The sequence below is a fragment of the Ambystoma mexicanum genome, chromosome 8 (assembly GCF_040938575.1).
Source record: "Ambystoma mexicanum isolate Mex_15411 chromosome 8, UKY_AmexF1_1, whole genome shotgun sequence".
NCBI classification, from domain to species: domain Eukaryota; kingdom Metazoa; phylum Chordata; class Amphibia; order Caudata; family Ambystomatidae; genus Ambystoma; species Ambystoma mexicanum.
Window position 1 is genome coordinate 941342036 of NC_090929.1, and position 27342 is coordinate 941369377.

The window sequence follows — 27342 nt, forward strand, 5'->3', positions numbered from 1 at the left end:
CTTTCCTTCACTGTCTGTTATTCTCTTTCATTTTCCTCTTACTTTCTCGACATTTTTCTATCCCTTCGCCACTATCTTTCTCTCCCAAATGCTCTCTTTCTTTCCTTCTTCCATTCTCTTTTTATCTTTTAGATTCCATCATCATCTCTATCTCTTTTTCAAGGGTTGTATGTTTTGCTGTAAAGTCCTTTTCTATGTTTTGCTTTCATTCTCTCTATTTCTCTTTATTCTTTACTGCCTCATCTTCATTTCTATAATAGTGCTGTCCCCTTTTGCATTCCCTTTCTTTCTATATTTCTTTTGTGCCATTCCCTTTTTCTTTCTTACTCTTTTTTCTTTCCCTGTTTTTATTTAATTCCCTTTTTTTCTTTCCTTCCTCCAATTTATTTATTTCTTCTTTCACTTTCTCTTTTCTCATGCTATGGCTTTTTTCCTGCGTTCCTAGTCTTTCTTACTTATCTCACATTCCCTGTTCTTTTCTTCCCTGCTTTCTTTATTTCTACCTCCTACACTATTTGCCTGTCTTACTGTTCTACTCCTTTTTTATTTCTTGATTACTGCATCGGTTATATTGTTTCTCCCTTTTGCCGTATGTGTTTATCTCCTTTTCTAGTATTTTCTATTGCTTACTTTCTTCCTCTATATTTGTTCCTTTAGCTCTTCCTATTTAAAAAACCCTTTCATTCGTATTTTTCTAACATCTTTCTTTTCTGAACAGCGAATGATTTAAAAGAGAGCAAGTAAAATCTCTATAAAAGTCAATAAAACTTGACTTTTCAACCCAAACAACAAACCTTCCCCCATTGGTATTTTCTAAGCGTGCTTCCTTTTTGTCAACACACCTTCAAGAGTGATCTGGCACGTGTGGTCACTTGGTTGGCGACCCGCTCGGTACTTATCCTCTACCCCAATCTCCAGCTCTTTCTCTCTTTTTTATGTTTTAATAACCAGCTGTCTCTTAGTAGCAACGTTTTCAAATCTGTTCTAACTCTTTCTCTCCTAATCTTTGAAATACTTCGTGTGTTCTCTCTTTGCTTCTGAGGGTCCCCCATTGCTCCCGGAGGTCGGATGCCCACCTCACTGCACCCCATCCAACAAGGGATGTCCTGAATTGCTTTCAAACGTGATTCCATCGGCCAATAATGCACCTCTTATTAATATTGTCAGTGTTCCCTGTTGAATAGAAGGTGTTTTGAGTCACACTGATTTAATTGGGCATTATGTCCCTGGTACAGAGGGGTGCAACCCGAGTTATCGGGGAAGGGATGTTAACACCTGTGACAGAGCCCACCCCCAGAGCTGTAATTCCATTGCAGTGTGGCAAAATTGCAAAAAAGTTGAAAACACGCATTGACAAAACCAGCAGTTTTAGGATTTTGTTTAGGCATGGGATAGGCATTTACCAGGCATTGCCATGGATCATAAAGGTACTACTTGGCCAAAAGATGGCAACAGCTGACGAAGGTGTGGTTACTTGGACATATAATGATAATGATGTGTTATTTATATAGCGCTTTCGCAAAAGTGTTTTACATAGCACATATTTACATACAATACCATCCAACTGAAGTTAGTACTCATTTATCGACCTCGAAAGGCTGAGATAGCCCGTGATTTGAATCTGCGATCTGCAGATTGCACACAGATTGCAGCAGTGAGCGCTCAACGCTCTTAGTTATCTTACTGACGAGTTTGAAAATGACTATCTTATACCTAAATAAAAGCCAAAACTGTTGGCTTTGTCATTGCTTGCTTTAACAGGGATTCCATGCAAGGAAAATATATACATTATGTAGCTGAATGCAGTCTTGGGTAAAGCACTTTTATTACACCGTTAACATATGCTGTGATTGAACGATTAAGTCTCAGGATACTACTAAGAAATAACACTAGCAGACCAATGTTTGTTGTTACTTCTTGATAGAGCTAGCTTAAAGAGATCTCATGAGGGTGTATTTTGTGCTGGGAGGGGCAGGTAGTGGGCTGGAATGGCTCAAGGGATTAGCATGATCATGGGCAGTCAATGGGTGATTAAATGACCAAACAACACCAAGAAGCTGTGTGTTTGTCATCTCCCTTCTAACAGTAGTCCAAAGCAATGGTTTCAGCTTGTTGGTGGCACTTAAGCACCCCTTAATAACCCACACTAAACATGTGAGGAACAAAGGAAGGCAGTGCTAATTGTCCTGGTGGAATGTTGGCTAAGGGGGACAGTGGGCATTGAGGTGGAACGTTGGAGGAGAAACATCAAGCTTTGTAAATATGGTACCTGCCCGCTGCATACCCATAGTTTATGGTGCCAGTCAATCTTTCCATGTTAGAATGTGGCATTATAAAGGTTTAGGATTTCAGCTAACGGCAACATGCACTGCTGCACCACTGCACACATAGCAGGCCAATTATTAAGGAGGAAGTACCTTGTGAAAGTCGATGAGGTCTGTAAGGGTGGCGTGCCTGTTGGGGTCCACCCCCAGGAAGCTGTAGAAGTCCCCAGAAGCGTCCACGAGGAAGTGCTTGAAGCCGCTGGGCTGGCGGTAGGAAAGAGCATAACCCCAGATTTTCTCGCTCACCCTCACCAGGAAGGTGCCCTCGGATTTGTTCATCAGCAGCTCTTCGGCCTCCTGGCGGCTAATAATACCTGCAAAGAGAGCAATGGACTTAGTCTGGATAGTCATGGGGTTTGAAATCCCGAAGGCCCCCTAAGGAGGTACTTCGCAGAGCTGTTTGGCATTGGAAAGCTGACACATCTTTAAATGCGAGCTGCTCGTGTGGAGGATTATTTTAACAATCCCATCAGAGCTATTACAGTAGAGGACCAGACTCTAGCAAACCCACGCAGCCACCATGCCAGTGAAGGATAGCTTTCTTTAATCAGAAACACTTAATGGTTGCATGCTTTATTGGGCCTTTGAAACACAGTTTGATTGTGTAACAAGGCATTATATCAGAAGTGCCCATGATTACAGGTATCTGCAAAGTTTGTTATCCCCGCTTTCGTCGTAAAGGCTGTAGCTCATAAAAGGCGGCAAATTAACAGCCCGCGAAAGGCTGGGGCTGGAGACAGGTTATCCGCTGAACAGGTGCAGTGTGGACAGCGGAAACGCGTGGCTGCCCACCGTCCCCCATACTCCCACGAACTAGTGCAGCACACTTGATACACGGCTAGGGAGTTCAAAGGCTGAGCTCTGCATTATTACAGGGCCTCCTGTTTCGGCGGGGAAAGCAACAAAGGAAACATTGCGAGGGCGAGCGGCTGAGCGAGTTTGTGTGAGACAGCCCTTTAGTAACGAATGCATTCCGGTTACGCGGAAGAGAAATAGTAAGAGTGAACATGAAACATGATATCAAATCAGGCCTTCCTTCAGACAGCGCGAACGCCCCTCTCACCTCCCAGAAAAAAAAACACACCCATACCTATATGCAACACTGATTAGCAACATTGTTGCCTTTGAATATTTTATACAAAAAAAAAATGCAAAACTGCACGCCAGAAACAATTTATTTAATAGGAACACATTTGTAAAAGTTCACAAAGTACGAGTAGGTAAAATGTAATTTATTTTATTTTAAAAAAATCATGTTGACGGTGCATTGAAAGAAAACTTATTTAAATTAATTATAGGAACAGAGACGCATTTTAGTGTGGACGCCCGCTTATGGATATGACCATATGTGTGCTCTGTGTTTTATGAGAAAAATGAGAATCTTACATGCTGATTGGTGGGGGGCGGGACGCACTAACACATAAAGTATTTTATCTAAGATATATGGAGAAATATAGATGCTAGTGCTTTATTCAGATAAACTTCAGGTGCAAAGGGGCGAATGCCACGAGGCCACCCGGGGCTAATTAGAAACTAGAGAAACGACACCGTGTGTTGCCACACGGTAGCCCCATATGCACTCCAGGTGGGAAGATATCCCAGGTATCACTCAAGAGTCTATCAACCCGGCAAACCCAAAGATGGGATATATATAGGGGAGTATAGACTCTGACCTAGTAAATTTATTTTAGAGACCAAATGTTACACAATCAATAGGCGTTACTCTCAAACAGAGAGTGGGTCTATTTCAGTGGTCGAATTGGGAAGCTGGCATTTAGGTCAGTGTTTTGACTGTAATAATTTTCAAAGAAGAGTGTAAATATACAGCAAACGTATTTTTAATACAGAAAAGTAAAACATGAGGAGTACAATAGTGAGTCCAAAAGGTACTCCACGCTTGTTACAGGAATCTTTATATTCCACTTTCCAAAGTAACTCAAAACCAAAGGATCGCTAATTGCACATTTTTCAAAAAGAAAGAAAGGACATCTTCAAAACAATTTTCAAAAAACTAGAGTTTACAACATTCACACTTGAATTTTTTGGGTGAATCATCAAAAGTCCATTTAGACAATTCCAAACAGCAGCAATGATTTAAAACAGTTGCCAACGCGTTTCGGATTACTACAGAATCCATCCTCGGGGCTATGGTTGCTATTTGTTCCAACTCTTTAGAGTATAACGCAATTCTTGTTTCTAAAAATTAACATTTGCACAGTGTTGGCAATTCAGGAAGGGGGTCGTGCCCCAGAATGTACCAGCGTCAGATCTCGGGATTTGTAGATCTGCTTTAGTAAGGCTACTACGCAGCGCCTTATTGTTCTTATATGCAAATGTGGGTGTTTGTGGAAAGAGTTGTTGTAGCTTCGGGTCCATTTGTAGCATCGCCCAATGCTTCTGTATTATCTTCTTGATTCTTCTACTTTGCGTAGAATGTGTTGTCACAAATACAAGTGTCTCACTGGTCTTCTGAGCTTTCGGTGTGAGTAAGGTGTCTCTTTGAACTTTACTAACTCTTTCTTTGACACTATCTATTCCACAAATTTCTTTCTAGCATAGCAGATTGCCGTGTGTATTCTGAAGGTTCTGAGATATTTCGCCTATATCGTAGGAATTGGCTCAAGGGGACACTGTCCAATGTTCTCTGTGGGTGGAAACTAGTAGCCAGAAGCAAACTGTTCCTGTCTGTGGCTTTAGTGAAAATACGGGTCTGCAATTTCTGTGCTTGCACATAGACCTCAACATCCAAAAAATGAATATTGTACCTGCTCGTTAGAGTTGTGAATTGAATTCTTGGGTGCATCTGGTTCATCATACTGAAAAAATCTGGTAATTCATTTTCTGGTCCGCTCCAGATCCCGAAAATGTTGTTGATATAGCGAGTGTACAGGGTCAGGTGTCTCGACCATCTTGGTGAGGAGATCACTTGAGGTTAAAATGGTGTGTTATATGCACATGAGGCTGGTTTAGAGGCCATAGTGGCCGGATGTTAATTGACAGTGAGGTTTTCTAAATTTGATTCTTACACCCCATCCTTTCCTCCACATAGGGTACTGGGTATCCTCAAGTTCGACATAACTCTGTTGCCGGGCACTGCGGTCCTGTGAGCCTGATCCTACTACCCGACAACTATTTGTTGATGGGCCACAAGGTTGGTGGTCCTCCCAATATTATAAGTGATTTAGCTGTGTTTAAATTTCAAACACTTAGTGATTGTATTTTCTGTTACTTTTTAGAAATAAGAATTGTGGTATACTCTAAAGAGTTGGAACGAATAGCAACCATAGCCCTGAGGATGGATTCTGTAGTAATCCGAAACGCGTTGGCAACTGTTTGAACTCAATGGTGCTGTTTGGAATTGTCTAAATGGACTTTTGATGATTCACCAAAAAAGTTCTAGTGTGAATGTTGTAAACACTAGTTTTTTGAAAATTATTTTGAATATATCCTTTCTTTCTTTTTGAAAAATGTGCAATTAGCGATCCTTTGGTTTTGAGTTACTTTAGAAAGTGGGATATAGAGATTCCTGTAACAAGCGTGGAGTACCTTTTGGACTCACTATTGTACTCCTCATGTTTTACTTTTCTGTATTAAAAATATGTTTGCTGTGTATTTACGCTCTTCTTTGAAAATTGTTACAGTCAAAACACTGACCTAAATGCCAGCTTCCCAATTGTACCACTGAAATATACCCACTCTCTGTTTGAGAGTAACGCCTATTGATTGTGTAACATTTGGTCTCTAAAATAAATTTACTAGGTCAGAGTCTATATTCCCCTATATATATCCCATCTTTGGGTTTGCCGGGTTGATAGACTCTTGAGTGATACCTGGGATATCTTCCCACCTGGAGTGCATATGGGGCTACCGTGTGGCAACACATGGTGTTGTTTCTCTAATCTTACATGTTGCACACAATTCTGTTGTAATGGTGCATTAAAGGGTATGTATTCATTGTCTGCCATTTGAGTAGATGATCGGACTGTCAAATAAAGAGTATGCCAACAACTGGATCCAGCAGATACCAATTGACATAACCCACCTTCTCCCAGTACGCTTTGACCTTTGGGCAGTCCCAGATCAGGTGAATGAAGAATTCCACCTCCCTTCTACATTTGAAGCATAACTCGTCCTCCACCCTTTCCATTCTGTGTAAAGTGTTCCTGGGATAATGTACTCTATGCACAATCTTGTGTTGGACCAGCCAGAGTCTCGAGGACATTTTCACTTCCTTGACTGCTAGTTGCGCTTTCAATAACTCCTCTTCCTCCAAACCCCAAACCCCCCCCATTTGGCTCTGACCCACTCTAGTTTCTTTGCCGTAAACGGAAATGTCTTTTTTCCCCTAACTTCTCGAGGAGGAGGTTGGCTTCCAGCGGTGTTTACCCTGGGATTTCCATCTCGATCCCCCACTGCGACGGCATTGCTTGTTTGAATCTGATATTTGTGAAGTTGTCCCCTGCCCTCAGACCACATTCTTCTGTAGCTCTGGGAATCCGAGTAGCCTATTCCCCCCCAGGACGTCTCCCACCCTAGTTTTGCCCTGGTTCATCAATCTTCTTTGTTTACCTAACTTGTAGACTTCTTTATATCTGGGTATTCTCACACCGGTGACCTCCTCGTAACCAAGCCTTTGTAACCCAGCACCCCAGTTTCCTCCTGCTTTATCTCCACTATCCGTATCCGAGCTGATGGAAGGTTTTTAACCCCAAGGCCACTGTACAGAACCTGGAGCTGGGACCTGTCCTCCATTATACTAACCTCTAGCCTAATGTAGGCTGTATTGAGTCCCCCGAACAACCATTTGTTGGCGACCACCAAAGAGTGATGCCCAATAATACTTTCGTATGCCCGGTATCCACAATCCCCCTTCCCAAATAGAGTTTTTCATGTATGTTAGCGCTATTCGAGGAGCGCTTTGTCCGCAAAGGATCACACGCTGCATTGAGTCGATCCTCACGAATGTGGCCTTGGGCACTCTGACCGGGGAGTTCTGGAGAACATACAGAAGTTTCAGGAGTTAGATCATTTTAAATAGGTTGGCTCTCCCAATTGAGATTAGAGGGTGGGTTTGTTCTGCAGGAACAACTCCATCTCTATATGTATATTTATCACCAATTATGTTAATGCTCCTCTCACGATATGCATGGCTCACCTCTCCAACTCCCCCTGTCACTGGAACATATACTGATTAGCCACAATTAATTTTAAGACCACAGTAACGCCCAAATTGCTGGATCGTAGCTATGGCCTTGGGACCCAGCTGCCTCGACTACCCAAGATACAGCAACAAGTCATCCACATAAAGAGAGACGTGGTCCTCCCAGCCTCCCGGCCATGCAAATCCAGTCTGGTAATGGTCTGATCATATCCTTTCGGCCAGCGGTTCTATCACGATGAGAAACAACAAGGGGGACAACTGACATCCCTGTTTCATGCCCCTGTGTAGTGGGAATCTGTTGGACGTTTACCCATTCACCCTAGCTTTGTTGCAATGTTTTGAATATAGCAGTATCACCCATTGTATGTATCTGCCCCCAAACTCCATCTTTTCCATATCCGTCCAGAGAAAGTCCCAACTAACCGAGTCGAAGGCCTCCATGAGTCGAGTGCCATAATGACATGTGGGCCCTCCAGTTCCTTCACTTTCTCTAGCACATTGTGAAGTCTCCTAACATGCATTCTAGTGGCTTTTTCTGGGACAAATCCACATTGCTCCAAGTGGATCAATCTTCCGATCATTGGGATCAGCTTGTTCGCTAGTGCTTTGGCCAGTATTTTTGCCTCCCCATTCAAAATTGAAATCTGTCTAGACATGGAGCAACACTCCCTTGGCTTACCCTTTTTAGGGATGAGTATGATTGTGGCCTGACATAGACCCTCTGATAACTCCCCTCTGTCCCTGCTTTCTTTAAACATATCCAGAATTGGCTTTGCAACATTTTCGCTCAGTCTTTTCCAGCATTCAAGGGGGAGTCAGTTCAGACCCGCTGGCTTTCTTGCTTTGAACTGAACAATTCCTTCCTGCAACACTTCCACTGTGAGGTCCCTGTACATCTGCTCCCTTTCACTATCACCCAGCAATGGCCAGGCTGTCTCCCTTAGATATTGCCTTATCCCCTCTGCTGTTGCCCGTTACTGCTTTCATACAGTTCCCGGTAATAGTCAGCAAATTCATCAGCTATCTGCTCTCCTCTCCTGATGCTTCCTTCCCTGTGTGAAACTACCTCTCTGACCCATCACAACCCTTTCTCTCTCCTCTCCAGCCACACAAACAGGCTCCTGGCCTTGTCCCCTATCTCATATGTTATCCCCTTGGCTGCCCAATGTGCTTGCTTAGCCTTCTCTGTAGACTCAGTTCTGTACTGTAAGATGGCCTGATTCAATTCCATCTTGGATTGAGCTGTGCTTACCGTGATGTATCTCTCCTCCTCATCTTTGACTGGTTTTTCCAGCTCTTCCAATCTGGTCTATCTATCCTTTTGTTGTTTGCCAATCTCCATCATGGCCTTCCACCAGAGGACCACCTTATACGCTTCCCATAGGGTGATTTGACTCCTCACTGTGCCCTTGTTTAGGGTAAAGTATTCCTCTGTCTGATCTTTCAGCCCCTTCTTTACAGACTGATTATCCAGATAATAGGCGTCTACCCTCCAGTTTCCCCTGCCCTTCAGTTCCTTCCCGGTAGTTTCCATGGATAGCAGTGCGTTCTCTGAGATACCTCTTGGCAAATAATCTGCCTCAATAGCCCTTCCAAGATTGGTGTTGGGAACAAAAATGTAATCAATGCAGGAGTATGCGTTTTGTGGCCCAAGTGAAACAAGACCTCTACACCCTGGATGCAGCTCCCTCCACACATCCGTCAGCAATAGCGCATCTGCAAATGGCACCAACAAGGTCTTCCCCAGACCGGCTTCTGTCTGTTCAAGCCCATACACATAACATTGTTGAAATCCCCTCCCACTATTGTGCATAGGGGAGGCTGTGTAAACGCTAAGCACTGTTATGGTCACCCCCACAGCTCTCCCCCTTATTATCAAAAATCACCCTTGGGTATCTCTCTTTACCATTTTCACTTCTAGTGGCACTGATTGTCTAAACAGGATAGTCACTCCCTGAGAACCACAGTAGTAGCCAGCATGTTAAACTACTGATTATTGACCCCTGTCCAAGAACCCACATTATGTGCCCATGAGATGGGTCTCCTGTAGCAATACAATATTTGCCCTGGGACTGCATAGGTATTTGGAGACCACCTCCCTTTTAACTTTGTCGAGCAGCCCATTAGTGTTCCATGTCACACATCACAGAGATCTGCTCTGCTCAGACCCCATAGCTTCATGTATCACCCGTGCTCCCTGGTTTTAGGGATGTCATTGGGCCAATGCCCCACTGACCGGGGGAACCTGTTTGCGTGTGTGTTCTGCCCGCCAAACCAACTGCAAAATTACTGAACCACAACAACTGTAGTAACACCCACCAGATCAGCTCGTGAACATTGCCCCCTTCCCATACTTCCTCCCCAACATGAAGCATCTGTAGACCCTTAAAGTCACTAACTTTCTGTTCAGGGGGGCTGTGCAGGTGGGCCACTCTGCCCCAGCACCTGAGGGCCCATAGTAACTTGTTTCTGTCTGCCATATGTTCAGTGACTTAGGCTCTCCTCCTCCCATGCCCTTCACCCCATCTGCTCTTCATGGATATGTGTTGTCTGCCAATGGCCCTTCCAGCCCCTGGCCTGGGGCCGCAGTTATTAGAGGACTTCTCAGCTAATGCTGCCACAGTTTCTACTCCTGCCGACCTCTCCTGTTGTGAGTTGATCATTTCTGGCCAGTCCCATGCCTCTGCCAGGCGTGTGAAGGAACTCACTCCTTCTGGACCACACACTCTCAAAGTCGCTGGGTATAAAGTAGCATACTTTATGCCTCCCCCTCCCCCAATCTCTTGCTCATTGTGCCGAATGACTTATTTGCTTTCTGTACACTTTGGTGAAATCCGGGAAGATAGCAATTGTTGCACTGCAGTATTTCAAGGACCCCTTCCTACAGGGTGTTTGTAGTATCAGGTATTGTTTGTGGAGGTCCTGCCTAAGGATACCGACATCCAGTCCCACTGCGTCTATTTTGTGTTCCAGGTGCATCTTGCACTCTTACATAGCTCACAGTATTTCCTGGCATGGCCCCTCACTTCATGGCTCTGGGCCACATTGGAGCTGCAGAAGCAAGGAGGACGTCCCGACTTCAGGGAGCAAGATTAGGCGGGCCACTACAATAAGCAGTGGACAACCGTACGACGGCTGTAGGAGGCTGTACATTCATAATACAGGTGGTGCAACCACGACCAGATGTGGAGACATGGAACCTGCAAGAGCGCACCATTTGGCAACTGAGATTTCATCCTGAAGAGCTGCACTTCCCCACTAAGACCCAACACAGGTGGCCATTTTGATTGGCTGCCACTTACGTCCCTGGCCTAAATAAAGCATAGCAGTGTATGTTTGGAGCTAACTTGCGAAGCCCTGACCCTGGCTGCTCAGGATGAAACTGTAGCCAATGATTTGAGTCAAATGAGGGTAGATGAGGGTCACTACATCCCCAGTGGCCGGCCGGAACTAGCGTGGGAGCTGCAGCATGCCCTCGCCTGACGTAGAAGTGCATGCCTGACTCCAAGATGGTGGTTCATACATGCAGGCTGTAACAATTTGCCCCACAGTGACTGTGAGGACCGGCAGGGACGATACACCCGGTGTGATGCTGGAGGAAGTTGGGCAGCTGACCTCTAATAGCGAACCACAAAGTGGGGCTTTCTTCTAATCCACAGAGGTAGAGGGCTGAGAGGCGGCTTGGTAAGAAGACTTACAACTCATTACGCAATCCATGGAAAACCCAGACTGAGTCTGGGGAGGAGAAAGATGGGTATAGAGAGCATCAGGACCACACAAGGAAACTGACACCAGAAGGGTGACATTCCACAACAACAAAGCAACTACAGAGGCAGCTGAGTTGCACAGCTATGTCATGTTTGGTAACATTTCACTTACTGCTGTTTTAACTCTATATTTGTTGACATCACAACTTTTTGTTTTTGTTTCAGCCTCCTGTCCTGACCTTTTGCCCGTGGAGCACAGACTTCAGCTGCACTACACTGGGCTTTTGCACATCGTTCAGGGGAAGCTGAAATGTCCTTCTGACAGTAAGTACTGGGAAACGTTGTTTCCTTTAGTCTTATGACTTTGTTGAACTTTTGGCAACCGTATTTCAGTGCGCAAAGTACATTACAGTACAGCGCACTGGGGTCCTTGCGTTTTCAGTACCTAGAAATCCCTAGAAGCTTCGTCATGTATTTTTATAAACATTTACTGAGATACACCGCGCTTACCACGTGTGGCTCATGACTGTGGCTTGTCTCCGTCATGGCCGTGGCACACGGTCTTTTGTCTTCTCCTTTCGCCATTTTGTACATTGGCCTTCCCCATGCTTTTATGATCCAGGAAGTCCTTATTTGGGCATGCATTCTCCTGCAAAAGCCGTCAATTTTTGCGGGCTAATGCATGTCACGTGTGTGGCTACTCAGGAAGTGGGCTGAGAATAATGGTACAAGTATGCCTATTGTGCGAGAGCATGAGAGATGCAGATCTCCTCATTGGCCAGCTGGGTGCGAGCACTCACCAGGCTTTGGGATATGAGGAGGGTCTCTGACTGCAGACTCGCAGATCACCCTTAGGTCTGAAACAACCTATACACACAGCCAAGTATCCAGAGATGCGAAGCAGACCCAAGGGCGGTCCGGAACTGTTCAGAGAAGGTTTGGCACCCTGAGACCGCTTTGCACTCGATCTCCAAAGACCTGCAAAGGTGCTTCAAACCCTTTGAGAAGTTGGAACATTCACTGTCAATGTCTCCTTGGCGTCCTGCAAACAAGCATTCTCAGAAGTGTTCCTGGGCCTTCCAGTCGACTGACCAGCTTGAACCTTGGCACCCATGCTGGAACGTTGCTACATCGAGGTTTGGCTCGATCTTTGGGAAAACCCCAGATAGCACTGCAAATTACATTCTTGCTAAATCTAGTCATCCCTACTGCTTTGGGCCACGAGAGAGAAGTGTGCATCTGTCTGCAAGACTTGGGTTCTCCTGCATCACTGTGCGACAGTGGCAGTAGCTGCTGGTGACTTTCCTGCCTTTCTTCAATTGTCCTGGGACCAGCTGCATCAGTGCTTTCTGTGTCCTGAATTTGTGACAAGAGATCCAGCTCCTGATGTAAATCGGACCCGCATCCACACCCGCAGTGTCCTGTGCACTTTGCAGCATAACCAAGGAGAGGATTTTGTAGTCCTGGTGACCTACTTCAAATCTACCAAGTTTGAACCCGGAATGAGCTGATGGTGGTGCGTAATCATATCACTTACTGGTGGCCCCTAATTCATCCATACCAATTTGCGCAAAGGATCCCTTGTGGTCCTTGCCTTGACTTGAGTGGCTCATGGTCCATATAGTCGTCTGAAAGTTGGAGACAGTTTTGTTCTCCTTAGCAGACCCTCTCTGACTCTTGGAACTGAATTCCTCACACTCAAGTGTCCTCTTCTAACTTTTCATTCCCATTGAAGTTTGTCCTTTGTGAACTTTACTCATCAATGAGCATTTTTACGCATGAACATAATGTTGAGCACAAGGCTCCTATCTTTGTAGGGCTGGACTTCTTAAGTTGGTGATATCCATTTCTGGAGTTGGCTATTGTGATAAAGTTTGTGTGCTTTCCTTCCTTACAGGCTTTGGCGGGAATCCGTACTTTACCGCATTGAGCAAAAAGTGACTATATATATTCACTAACAAAAACAATGTTAAAGGGACGTTATGGTTAAGTTGCACTAGCAAAAACCTATGAAATTCAATGGAAAAACGTTGCTGCAGGGACGTTAGGGTTACAGGTAAAACGAAAATCCTCCGTAATTCGCCTGCTATAGTAAGCTAAGCAACCACAACTCGCGCCACCAGTGTGCACTGCAAGGACTAACACCCATGACATCAAAGATGCCATCACAAATCATCACATGTGTGGTTGTTCCGTTTTTTGTTCACTGACATAAGCAGGCCAGGTGCTTTACTTCAGTACCAGTCAGGAAGTAACCATTCGAAGGTTCTGTCTTTGTGTGTGGCACCCTTCTCATATGTCCTTGCACTACTTTCCTTAGGGTTCACTCACATCATACAATACATATACATATAGGGGAAGAAGAAAGCGTAAAACACAGCAATGATTTCTGTGCATGAAGGTAATCAGGTATGTTATGAACACTTTCTGGTAATACTGCTCATTGTTTGTCTTCTTCAATTTCCCTGTACATGCTCATATTTGTATGCATTGTGGTGTCTTTATGTTTTCTGTGCAGTAGTGCAATTATGTAGTTATTAAGGCAATGGTAGCTACCTCTTACATCTTTCACAGTACCTGAAACTCTAAAATGAAAGCATTCATGATTTCACTATGTAACATGGAAAGATTTTTAAGATTACACTTCTATGGGGCATGGTGCAGTGCAACCACCTGTGCAACCACCTCGATAAAGCAGCACATTTTTCTCATGAAGCTATAGTCTGGATCCAGTCCTTCTTAACTATCAGGACTATGAGAGTCTTCTCATCTTCTGCAGCAGCCAACCCCATTCACATTACCTGTGGAGGGCCACAGGGTTCATGTGTATGACCCACAATGTATAACATATTCACTAAACCCCTTTTTGATGATCTAGACTGTCTCAGTGTCACCTACACTAACTATGCATATGACACTCAGATTCTCATTCCACTTACTGGGGATAATGACACGGATTTGGCCTTGGTGAATAGGATATACCTCATCATCCAGTCATGGATGGCTGTCCATGGTCTATGCCTGAATGATGACAAAACTGAACTTATCATTTTAGGCACCACGCCTAACCTCAATAAACTCGATCATAAATACACTTCATTCATTATTGACGGTAATACCATCAAGGTGGCTAAAGAGGTGAAACTTTTAGGGTTCTACCTTGACTCCAGTCTAACCTTTGCCAAACAGGTTAGTTCCATGGCCTCAGCCACAGCCTATACTTGTAAATTGATCAGAGCATGCAGACCGTTCCTGTCAAACAACAGCTGTACTACCCTAGCCAGAGCACTAATATTATCTAAACTATTGCAACGCATTATATCTAGGCGCTAACAAAAATATTGTCAAACAATTCAGATTCTTTAGAATAACGCTCTCAGAGCAGTACTAGGTATATCAAAGAAAGAGCATATTTCTGAAGTACAGAGGCAAAACAATTGGCTCTCCACTAATGATAAAATCTGCCTAAAAACCACTTCACTTAAGCACAAATGTCTAAACAATGCTGCACCCCATTACCTGATAGACAGAATCAATAGGAAAATATCCAACCGCCCAACTAGGACCGCCAACACCAACTGTCTGTTGATACTGAGATTCAAATTGTCAAAAGTTGGGGGCAGTAGCTTCACTGTCAAAGCTGCTCAGCTTTGGAACTCTCTACCACCCTCCCTGAGAGCAGACCAACCCTAACACCTCTTTAGACGGAATCTGATCAACTGGCTTAAAGATATTGACCAGTAAAAAATCACACAAGTACCACTGTCTTTTATACTTGCACTTTTCTACGCCATCCTATTACCTGAACTGTATTAGATCCTTTCTATCATATCTCTGTACAAATGTAAATATGTAACTTTTAAATTGTAAATACCCATGCACCCTGTCCTCTATTACTGTATTATACATATGTACTTTTGTATGCCTGCAACAGTATAAGCTGTGAACTGTCTTGTACCCTGCGCCCTGATATCTTTGGGTCTGGCGCACATTATAAATAAATAAGCAAACAAACAAACAAACAAACAAACAAACAAACAAACAAACAAACAATGGCTATGTGTCCACATGAGTTGGTTCATGTACTGCAAGGATGTCTGTAATACAATGGTGTGTATAGCAATGCATTGCTCAATGAACTACTTATCTCATGATCGTTCTTCCAATGATCTTTGATAGTGTTCTGCCACCAATACAATAACAATCCCTTGTGGAGGCTTTCCATGAAAATAAATGCACATGTGATGTCATCAATGAGATTTGTGATGGCATATTTGATGTCATGGCTGTAAGTCCTTGCAGTGCACATTAGTGGCGCAAATTATGGTTGCTTAGCTTACCATAACTGGTGAATTTCGTTGTTTTTCTCGGTTTTACCTGTAACCATAACGTCCCTGTAGCAATGCTTTTCCATTGAATTTCATAGGTTTTTGCTAGTGCAACTTAACCATAACGTCCCTTTAACAATGTTTTTGTTAGTGAATTTCATAGGTTTTAAGTAGGGCACTGTAACCAGAACGTTGCTTTAGCATAGTGTTTTCCCTAAAGATGATAGCTGTTTGGTACTGCAACGGAACCATAACGTCCCATTAGCAACGGGTTGTTACTGATTCCTTGGCTGCTCTCATGATGAACATGCAGAAAGACCAAATCGTCTGGTGTATGTAGCCATTTGCGCTACCCCTTCCTTTTCCGAATAGTTTTGGTGTATCTTAGCAATTGCTGATGTACATGGTAAATGTTGGTGAGTGTTTGAGAAGTTTCCCTTTTTCTGTTAACATTGCATGGTAAATCTGTGCCACACTGTACTGGCCGAGATGACTACAGATGAGCAATATGTACGTTTCCTAGGGAGATTGCACCTGGTCGGCGTATGTGCAATCACTCTGCAAGTGTCTGTAGGACTCCATTAGTGGCTGCATGTCTGCATCTTCTAATACACTTTTAAATAGTTGTGGAAGCGCACGTGTATCTGTTCCACACCTATACCCATGCATAAGTCATCCACTGTGTGCTGGTAACACTGAGCCTGTCGCCAGCTGTACGGATTCATACAGTAGGCGACTGCATTTTAAGTACTACTGCCGACCACGTGGGTGGCTCTGCAAACCTACCAATGTGTAGCTAAAGCACACCTGACTCTATGACGCCCACTGATAAACAAGGAACAGCAACCTGCAGTGTAACGTGGGCGTGTTAAATGTCGTATTAATTTGATTGATGTGCTGCTTGCCTTTCCATGACCCGTGAAACAGAGACTTGTGTCTGCACTGAGCAGTGTGACTGAAAGTGTCAAGAGGTCGCCCGCGGGGCGTACAGTTGAATAAAACATGTAACCGCAGGTGGGACAGTTGTAGTAAGTCTGCAAAATGGCAAAGCTGGTGTGCCTTGGTCACGCACATACTTGTGCATGTAAAGGCAAGTATGCAAACAGCAGATTATGCAGAGTGCAAACAATCTTAGTAGAGGTTAGACATGTACTGTAGCTGCATGGGTCGCACAGAATAAATGGCTTCCTGCTCCACGTAATGAAGCTGTGTTTCGCCTTGTTGTAAACATTCTTGTATTCCACAATGTATGCATCTCCGTGAATGCTACCCCTAAGACTAATGGCATAGCATTAAGTGTTTGTACTGCATGTGACGACAACTGAAATGAAAGCACAAGGGACCAGTGTGCAGTGTACCGCCCTTCCAACAATTAGGTAGGTTAATGTCATGTGCAGCATTTGACACATCTGCTGCGGGCAACAAGATGGGCACTCCTGTAGGGCAGCAGAGCTCTAAAACATCCTTGCAGACCATGTGGTGCGCTACAGACCCTTACCTGCCAAAGGGCATAGTATTGTGCATGTACTGCAATGCGCTACTCTACAGAGGGATGGTACTTGGAAGTGCGTGAGTAGGGTCCTTCCGGGAGCATGATAATGACTGGCACCTATGTAGGGGAGGGCCACCCAATAATTCCGTCTCTCGGCACATCCCCTATGGTATCCATGCAGGTGATGCCCCTTCTGTAACAGGCCATTCCTGCTGTTCCTTCTGTGGCGTGTGTCACAAGACCATAATACATGGAAATGAACTGGGAAAGGAAAAAAGGGAAATAAAGAAATCACCTTTTAGAGATGAACAACGGAATTGCCAATGAATGAATGGATGCAGGGTGGGAGGCGTGGCACTGTGAAAAACACTGTAGTTAAATCGGTTAAAAAGGGGTTCGCTGTAGAAAGAGGTTTCTTTACATGTTGCAGAGCGTTTTGAAACTGTCAGTGCGCAACATTTACTACAAACATTTTTCACTACTTTCAAGAAGGGCACCAAGGCAATTTGGATGGGGTGTGCAGAAATAGGGATGACAGGCATAGGAAGATGAACGTTATAGCTGGGGAAAACTGTTCGTGCTATGAAACGTCATATTCCCATGTGTTAAGTACGCCATTGGCACATGTCGTACAAAGGCACAAATACACTTCTTCGCAATGTACCATGCTTTCTCTATTTGCGAACCAAATAGAAAATGGCGTGGCCACATCCGTGTCTGCATAATGTAATAGAAAGCTATGCAAGAGACAAACGCATGACCTGGGCAAGTGCCTCTTTCATCGCAAACGGCACTGAAACTCGTGTAACATGGCGTGCAATTTTCCTCCACAACAATAATATCAGCATGATTGCGTGTCACCAAAATGTCACACAGAGAAACCAAAATCAGTCACTTCATTGTAGGTACTCCATAACACTACACATCCACATGATAGATCCAAAATGAGCAGCCACTTCACAGTATTTTCCATTCACTTTCAGTCAATGTATTTTCAACTCCCCTAAAACCCACACTCTGTGGCTCATGAAACACACAGCCATAGCCGCACCCTCTGCCAACAAATACACTGTGTTCCACAGTCTGTGCGTACACAACACACCCAGAAACCTTATTAACCAATCCCGTAGCCTGTACAGGCCCATTTCTATGGCCGTCATCTGCAAAAGGGGTGTTTCTAACTCGTGCCACCCTGCAACTATCGCAATATTCTCAGACTTTTCATGTTGTGCGCACATGGGAGTGGGGGAACAACGTTCAACCAGGGTAGGGGATGTTGTTAGTTGTGGCGGCTTTTGTAAGAGCCTTTATTTTTTTTATTTTTTTTTACAAGTGAATCCATAGACACACCTATGTTTTTGCGTTTTTTGTAACTAAATTTGTGTTTTCAATGGCAGCTCACATTCTAACAAAAGGGCCTTTAGTGCAGCCTGTAGATTTTGAAACAAATGTTCATTGCCACTGGCCAACAAAAACATGCCATTTGCGTTGAAAAGGTGTGTATATCGAGAACAAATGTTCTCATTCTCACAGGAGACCATCCAAGCAGCACTCAAGAAGTCACAACTGCTTCTCTTGATGAGACCCCTTCTGACCTCTGGCTGGCAACAGGAATCATTGGAATACTTCCACAATATTCTCAGTGGTATAGATGAGAAAAGCACCTTGGCACTGGGAAAAATGCGCTGCACTGCTATCATCATATTATTCATTTGACGGTACACACGAGAGCAAGGCATGGGACCCAAAAAGAAAGCTTCAAAGTGCACCACCACAACATGTACAGTTGCGAAAGAGGCCACGTGTCGACATTCTACAAATACTCCACCGAAACAACACGCTTCCACACTGAACCAAAAAGAGTCCACTCCCTCCAAACCGAAGTTGCTGCAAAAGCATTTTTTGAAGGCATACAAGAACAGATCTTCCACAAAGGTATCACCTACGACGTAAAATGTGCATCTTGCCATGTTTGCCAGCCGCACTACACAAACTAATGGAAATATTGATTGCCACCCTTTCCTGTGGCACATACACTGAGCATCTGATTGCACATTCCCCACAGTCCCATTGCCATTGGCCACCATGGTGAGAAACGCAGAATGTGGCATGTGCTTTTCCCCAATTACCGTGAGGGCAGCGCCCCGGTGAAGCAGGAGGAGTCCTTCTCCCTATTGGTTCTCTTTCCTGTGGCGTACACCCTGAGCACCTGATTGGCCAAAGGCCATAGTCCCATTTCCATTGGCCAGAATGGTGAGAAGCACAGAATGTCGCACGTGCCTTTCCCCAAGTACTGCGAGGTCCGCACCCCATTAAAGCAGGAGGGTTCCTTCTTCCTTTTGGTGCGCTTTCCTGTGTCACACACGCTGAGCACCACTTGATAGGACAATCTCTACAGTCACATTTCCATAGGCCAGCATGGTGAGAAGCACCGAATGTGGCACGTGCGGTTCCGCAAGTATGGCGAGGGCCGGGCTTGAGTGAAGCAGGAGTCCTTCTTGCTATTGCCGCACACCCTAAGCATCTGATTGGACAATCCCCAGAGTCCCATTTCCATGGCCACCACCCGCAAAATCCCCAGCTGTGGCTTTCGTGCTACATGCGGGCATGGGGCAATAACTTGCAACCAGAGTAGGGGGAGTTAAGGGGTGGCTCTTAAAAGAGCTTTTTTTTTAGATGCTTCTACAGAAACACAATTTTTTTGGTTTTTATTAGCTTGTGCATTTTCTTGTGCTCACATTAGTACAGTAAACTATTCATCGCATCCTGTAGACGGGCAAACAAAACTGCATTGCCAATGGGTGACAACAAAATGCAATTTTCTTGGAAAAACTCAGCATTTCCACAACCAATGAGGTAATTGTTGCAGAAGAACATTCCACGAGTGGACAAAAAAGTACACATGCTTCTGGTGATGAGACATCTTCCTGCGTCTGGCCTGGAACAACATCCATGAGCAGTGGCCCATATTCTTCATGGTATTATGGATGAGAAAAGCACCTTGGCAGTGGAAAAAGTGTCTTCACGATATCCAGCAATCTCCTCAGTCTGCGGAACAAATCTAAGCAAGCCAGGTAACACATATGCATGCAGCCGTAGTGGATGTCGATAACATCTACTGCTACAAAAGTGACCAGGTCTTTGCAAAGTGCATGCATATCGGCGAAATTGCACTCATACACAGTGTTCCACAATGCGACCACTCCTTCCAAACCAAAATTGCAGTCAAAGTGTCTTTCCAGGACATAGTTGTGCAGATATATGATGAAGAGATCACCTACAGTCAACACAATGGCCCTCATTACGACCCTGGCGGAAAGTGACTGACCGGACCGCCACAGCGTAAATAGCGTTTCCGCCATTGCACGATGGAGCAAAGTGCGGCTCATTCCGACCCATCGGGCACGAGCACCACGCCATGGCGGAAGTGCAAAGTCCGCGATGGCGGAAATGACCCCAAAACGGCCCACACCGCCGCCGTACGGCGCCCTAGGTGCAATACCGCCACCCATCTTAGCGGACACCGCAGTGAGCGCCAACCGGAAAGTACGGTGACCGTAAATATACGGAAACGGAAGTAAAAGCATGGTCCCGGAACGGGAAACATCACGCCGTACACCTATAAAACCACAAAATCCACACAACCATTAAAAATACTACCCTGAGACACATCCCAACCCGTCATCCACCCTAGTGAAACCAAGAAAAATGGGAAAAGTAGCGAAGAAAGCGTGCGACCGCAAGCGGCAGGTCCACTTCTCCCGTGAGGAACTCACCGTACTCACAGAGACCCTCCAGGAGAATGCAGCCGCCGTCTTCTCCACGCAAATGACCAGGACGGCACTTGCGAACAAGAAGGCCATATGGGCCCTGGTGGCACAGCGGGTAAGTGCGGTGGGGACCGCACCCCGCAACCCACAGCAATGCAGAAAGCGATGGGACGACCTGCGGATACGCGTCCGTAGCATACTTTCTGCCAACCGCAACATTGCCACAGCCACCGGGGGAGGATCGGAATCACCCATCAAGTTGACCCCCTGGGAAGAAATCTGTGCCTCCACCATAGGAATGGAGAGCATAGAGGGAGTCGGAGGGATGGAGAAAGGAGTGCAGACATCCGAAGAATCAGGTAGGTGGCCCAAATAAAACAATGCCAAAACCACAATGTCCAATCATGTGAAGTACCACGTGCCCACATAGTGCAACAGTAACACATGTCCAGGAGAACGTCCACATACATAGGCCTGATAGCACACTTCAAAACTCACATCAAATACATAAATAATTAAAAATCCTAAAAACACCCTCTACACGTGCAGCAGGCACACCCTAACTGCAGGCTGCCAAACAACTGCACCCTCACTCCACACACAAATGAAACCACCTCCAAGGCCCCGACCCAAATCACCCTCAGGTACCACCCCAATGCATGTGATACATTGCCATTCCAATTCCCACAGACCCATTAATAACGCTCGCCCTCCTTTACTCCACCACAGGGTCCGATCCAAACGACGAGCTCCAGGACACCCCTACCAGCACACCTGCAAAGAGGGCCAAGACCAACGGCCAAAGACCCTCCACCTCAGCTGCACGCATCAAGACACCGCAGCAGCACAAATCAAGTGACAGCACACAGGAGGGAACTCCAACAGGCACCCCAGCAGCCAGCATGCCCACAACACCACCACCACAGGTCCCCCCAATGGATGCCACAGTAGGCACTGCTTCTGGTGGCAGCAGCACCATAGGTGACACTGCATTAATGGCAGCATGCTCCGACACAGAAAACGGGGAAGTCGAAGTCAGATCCATCCATGACCTGTCCCAATCCCCCTGTCTGTTCCATCCCGTACACCATGAGGATACCACGCAGGGGCACCCACAAGACGACGACTGGCCATCCCCCACAAGCCCTGTGGCAGGGCAACATGAGGCGAACAGCCACTCTGTGACACCACCGCAAATGGCCATGGCCCAGCAGAGGCAACAGTCCCTCGACCAGTTAATCGTGCAACAGCAGCAACTGGCCACGCTCCTCAAGGACCATGCCGATGAATGTGGGGGCACTAAGGCAGACATAGAAACATCAACTGAGACACTTAGGGCAGAAATGGAGAGAAGTACAGAGACACTAAGGGCACAAATGGAGAGTAGCACCGAGTGCCTGAGAGTCCAAATGGAGAGTAGCACCGAGAGCCTGAGAGTACAAATGGAGAGAAGCACCGAGAGCCTGAGGGGGGAACTGCATGCGACGTCCAAAGACGTATGTGCCGAACTTGCCGCAGTGCGCCGTGTGCTCACTGAGCTCTCACAAACCCTTAGGGACATGCATGGACGTGAGCAGGCAGAGACATCATCCGTTGCAAGTTCCGTCCAGGGCAGCCCCCAACGTAGATCTGGGAGGAACCTGCGCTCCACAGGCAGGGGTGCCCCTGATACCCGCAGAGGGGGCTTGCAATAGCGACTGCCCACTGACAATGAGCATCTTTGGACACTGGTGTTCGGGGGGGAGGTAGGAGGGTGGAGGGGGGGTGTTGGGCTCACTTGGGTGGCGGGTCGATAGGGTGTTTAACATGATATCACATATGCCATAAACAATGCACGATCAACCAATGAGATGTGTGGACATTGATCTTTGTGTACGAGGCCATTATAGGCGTACAGTCCATATTGTGCATGTACCAGACACACACAGTGCCACGAGTCCCGTGTCCATGTATCAGCCACCAGGTGTGAGTGCTAGAAGCATGCATCTATGAGATGCTGACGAATGTCACGGCCCTCCTGTGCCTCGCAGACTCCTTGAGGTGCTGCCACATCCCCACCCTCATCATGACCATCTTCAGGTGCTTGCAGTTCTGCGTCAGGGGGCATGGGCACATTTCTATGTACGCACATGTTGTGGAGCATGACACATGCCATCACCATCTTCGCAACCTTCACATGGCGGTACAGGAGTGCCCCGCCAGACCTGCTGAGGCACCGGAAACGAGTCTTCAGTAGGCCGAATGCCTGTTCTATGACTACACGGGTACGTGAGTGGGCATGGTTGTAGTCCTCCTCATGCTGGTCCCGTGGGTTCCGGACTGGTGTGAGGAGCCATCTCTTCAGTGGATATCCGGCATCACCTGTATGTGGACGATAAACGAATTATGTGGAATGCCATTGCTACGTACGCATCCCCCCCCCTTCCTGCCAGGTCATTGCCGCATCACATACCCCACATCATCATGCATGAAATGAGACTCACCGAGTAGCCAGGATCTGTTCCCTGCGTGTTGCTCCATGTAGCGTGGTATTGTAGAGTTCCTCAAGACCATAGAATCATGGGTTGATCCAGGGAATCGGGCACAACAATGTGTAATGATCCTGTTGGAGTCACACACCATTTGTACATTCAGAGAATGAAATTGTTTCCGGTTGCGGTACTGGGCCTCCATGGCATGTGGGACGACCAATTCCACATGGGTGCAGTCGATGGCACCAATGCAACCCGGTATGCCGGCAAGTGCATGGAATCCCACTTTTGTGTTGGTAATTTCCTGCTCCGAGCGTGGTAGAGAGATGTAGTCGTCTGCGTGCTGCAGGAGGGCATCGAGCACTTGCAATAGTGTCCGTGAGAACAGTGGCTGTGAAATGCCATGCAACTGTCCGACTGTGTGCTGGTAGGTGCCTGTGGCCAGGAAGTGTAGTACAGACACCACCTTCAGTAGGGGTGGGATGGCGGTTGGGCTATCTATCATGCTGACAAGGTCAGCCTGTGTCATGTCCACAATGGCGGTTATGGTGTCCCGGTCCAAACGGTAGAGGGTGTGGATCTGCTCATCAGTGAGGTTGAACGGATGTGCTCGGAGGCGTGGGATTGCGGACTGCCTGCGTGGTGGTAGTGGCTGTGCTGGCGGCCCTTGCTGGCCCTGCCTTGCCCTCCTCCTCCTCCTGCGTCTCCTCCGTGCGGCCGGTTGTAGTTGGTGTTCGTCTTCTTCTTGAAGTTGGAGTACCTGCAGTGCTATCAGGTCCCCCAGGGCCAACATAGCTAGTCCTGCCGGTAGCATTTCGGAGTGGGTGTGGTTGTGGGAGGAGACTGGGTGTGCAATTTATGTGTTCTCAGGCTGTATGGCCTCCACCTGTGGTGATTCATTCCACCTGTGCAAGCTGCTCTCCCCTTTGGGCGAGCACGTCCCGCACACAACGCTGCAATTCGACGAATGGCATCTTGCTATTACAATCATGTATTTGTACCCGATGGCAGTGTAACATTGGTTGATATGTTCATTCGGCTATGGTCCCATTGTTTCACATACTATCTTTGCAGTCGCGAACAGACTTGTGAAGGGTCAGTGGAACGTAGTACTCGAGTAACGGTGGACCCTCATGCATCACTGTACCGAGGTTCAACGACGGGCGGGGCGTCCCATTTGTGAGTGAAGGCAGTTGCCATTTTCACACACAGCCGCACTAGATGGATTAATTTGTGATTTCAAGCGGCCACAGATGCCTTTTCGACGTGATGTTGCAAATGAGGAATTCGACGGGCGGCGCTTTCGGTTTTCAGCTAGCGGCGAGGAGATGCCCACAGGTCTGACTGCAAATATAACGTTCTATTGTTCAATGTCCTTGGGACAGGGGCCATGGCGAGGATGCAATGATTGATATGAATAGTTTGGGATGCGCAATGGCGAAGTGGACGATGAGGCCGGACGTTCCCAAATACATGTTACTTCACAACACTGGAATTACGGGCTGGGGCACAGTGGATTTTGCAGGCTGCATAACGCACAGACTCAATGGAAATTTCACATGTTATGTGAGTATGGAAACAGGCGTTTTCATTACGGGATGAGGGAATGATGAATGGATGCATGGACAGATGATTTGATACAGAGTTTGCCATGTACAGGGCTTCTTGGAATCTGTCCGCCTCCCCTGCGCTATGTGATGCAGGGCTGCCATAGTGGGACCATCGTCTATCTGGCCTTGTTGAGCCCTCCCTGTCTCGACGCGCCTTCAGACACTTGTGTCTATGCACGTTACCAATCCCATCTGATGGATTCTGTTTTAACAGACGCATGCACAGGTACACTCGTTTGTGATGGTGTTTTCACCTCGATATAGATAGTTATGATTCGCAAGTGGTTTTTGGGTGGTGATGATCCTTTGGAGTGGGCTAGCATGCATATGGCTGTGGATTTGGTGTGATCATTGAAGTGAGTAATTCAAATGTAGTTCTGATGGCCATACTATTCTTTTCCATTTCATTTGGTTGACAGGTATCTCCTCCCCTTTTGCCACTGCCATCTGTATGCCACTCCTGCAGATGGATTTTACTCCCGACACCTGCTGCTTCGTGTTAATCAGTGGAGCAGCATTACGATCTTATGGGACGATCGCCAATGGGCCACATGCCCTTACGCAGTACTAGTGGCTAGGAGCAACATTTCGGCCTTTCAGCTGGACTAGTGCCTCCCTATTGGGACGGCCCTGCGGTTCTAGGCGCTTCCATGTTGCCTTTTCGTACGAGAATGTAGCCCCTGTGTACCATGAAGGAACAGGGCGTCACACAAGAAGTAGCTGGTCATTTATTGCGGATGCAGCCCACAATGGTGAAATGTGTTTTGGAGTTCATGGCCTAATGGCTGTATGGGCTTGGTGAATTTGTTGTGCATTAAATTTCTATTCTGATATGGACCGTGTAGCGTTCTTCTTTGCAAGTGATGTGGCATATTCCTATTTGGGGAGCGATGTATTGTGAGGAGATCTGCATTGGGTTCCAGCTTCGGAGTATAGTTGCGTGGTACTGTGCTGGGCGCGTTTGCCTACGAAGCCCAGTGAGGTCAGGGATAAGGGCTGCCAATATGACTGTTTTAATGATGTCATGCTCAGGGGCGGGGGATTAGCTTTTGTGTAACAGATGCCGGTCAGCCAGGTGGATTGGTGGAATGATGTGATTTTCGGAATATTGCTGGTCACAGGTGCCTGTGTTTGCGTGCGTTTCTTAGTGGGAGACTGAGGTCATGTCCATTGGGATAGCTTCTGTATTCGTGCCATCTGTGCCCTGCAGCTCCCATTGGCCCCTCTTGAGATTCATTTGTTCGTTGGCAGGCATGGATGACTAGTACATTTCACTGGTTGCATTGTGTGACTTCATTGCACCTACGGGGAGTTGTACAATGTGGCCAGGGAGCGGTGTACAGGCACTCAGTGGGGCCGTTTACGGTTGGTTCGCGATGCCGTACTTCTCACCATGGCGGAATGGTACTTTCCGCCGTGCTTGATGGCGTTAGGTGCATGTCCGCTAGGGTCAGAATTCGCGTACCGTTGCGCCATGGTGGTAATTACGGTTTGGCATGGCGCGCGCGCGCGTACTTGGTGCAGTTAGCGTTGGCGTTCACTACGGTGTCGCTAATGGCATCGTACTTTGCGGTGACGGGTCATAATCGCACCGAGCGCTATTCGATGGCGGTATTGCATTTCCGCCATCGTTTTTCGATTTCCGCCAGGGTCGTAATGAGGCCCAATGTGTTTCACCATGTCAGCCACCCTCAGTACGCAGAGTATATTGTACAACAGTTTCACCACCCCCACATTACCTCATTGGCTAATCCCCACAGTGCCATGTCAATTGGGCAACATGGTATGAAGGGCAGATTGTGGCACGTGCGCCTCCCAAAGCTCTCTGCAACTCTACCTCATTGGGTTATTTGTAAATAGGCACACACGCATCCACCAATCGTATCGACCCCGCCATCATCCAACACTGTCACTCCTATACAACATTTACAGTACAAATGTCATTCCATTCCAAAGCACGTCCACTACAAAGTTCAATTAAAGTATGCACGATTTCTCCATCTGCATACATCCACATGGCCACCCAGGATGTGGCATGTGTAATCTTGAAAGTACTGCGTAATCTGCTACCTTTTTGGGATAGTGAGGAGGGGTTGGGGGAGGGGGCAAAAGGGTTCGGGGGAAAACAATATCAAGCTGGGTAGGGGATTCGGTCTTCCATCGTAGATGTATAAAGTTTTTTTTTTTTTACTTGCGTGCAAGCACATTTTTTTGTTTTTTCTCTTTATATGCGTTTCTGTTTGCCTCTCCTCACATTTTTACCACATTCTGGTCAATGCTTCTTGCACAGTGTTAAAGAAAACGGCATTGCCAATGGCGCTCAAATAAAAGCCATTTCTATGGAACCACTGCATATATTGCGACCTCATGATCTCATAGTGGGTGGAGAACATGCCAGCAGTCTGCATACATTCCTGCATAATTCTGTTTATAGCACACCTTCCGAGCTCTGGCTGGGGACAAATTACACCATCATGGG

At 46.4% G+C, this 27342-nt stretch overlaps 1 protein-coding gene across 1 annotated transcript in view; it reads right to left on the reverse strand.

Moving 5' to 3' along the window:
- Positions 1-27342, reverse strand: part of SH2D4B (SH2 domain containing 4B) — a 1358492-nt gene that overhangs the window by 65171 nt on the left and 1265979 nt on the right. Inside the window, exon 14 of the mRNA XM_069610827.1 lies at positions 2418-2638. Coding sequence (XP_069466928.1) covers positions 2418-2638 — 221 coding nt within the window. The remainder of the gene's footprint in view (positions 1-2417; positions 2639-27342) is intronic.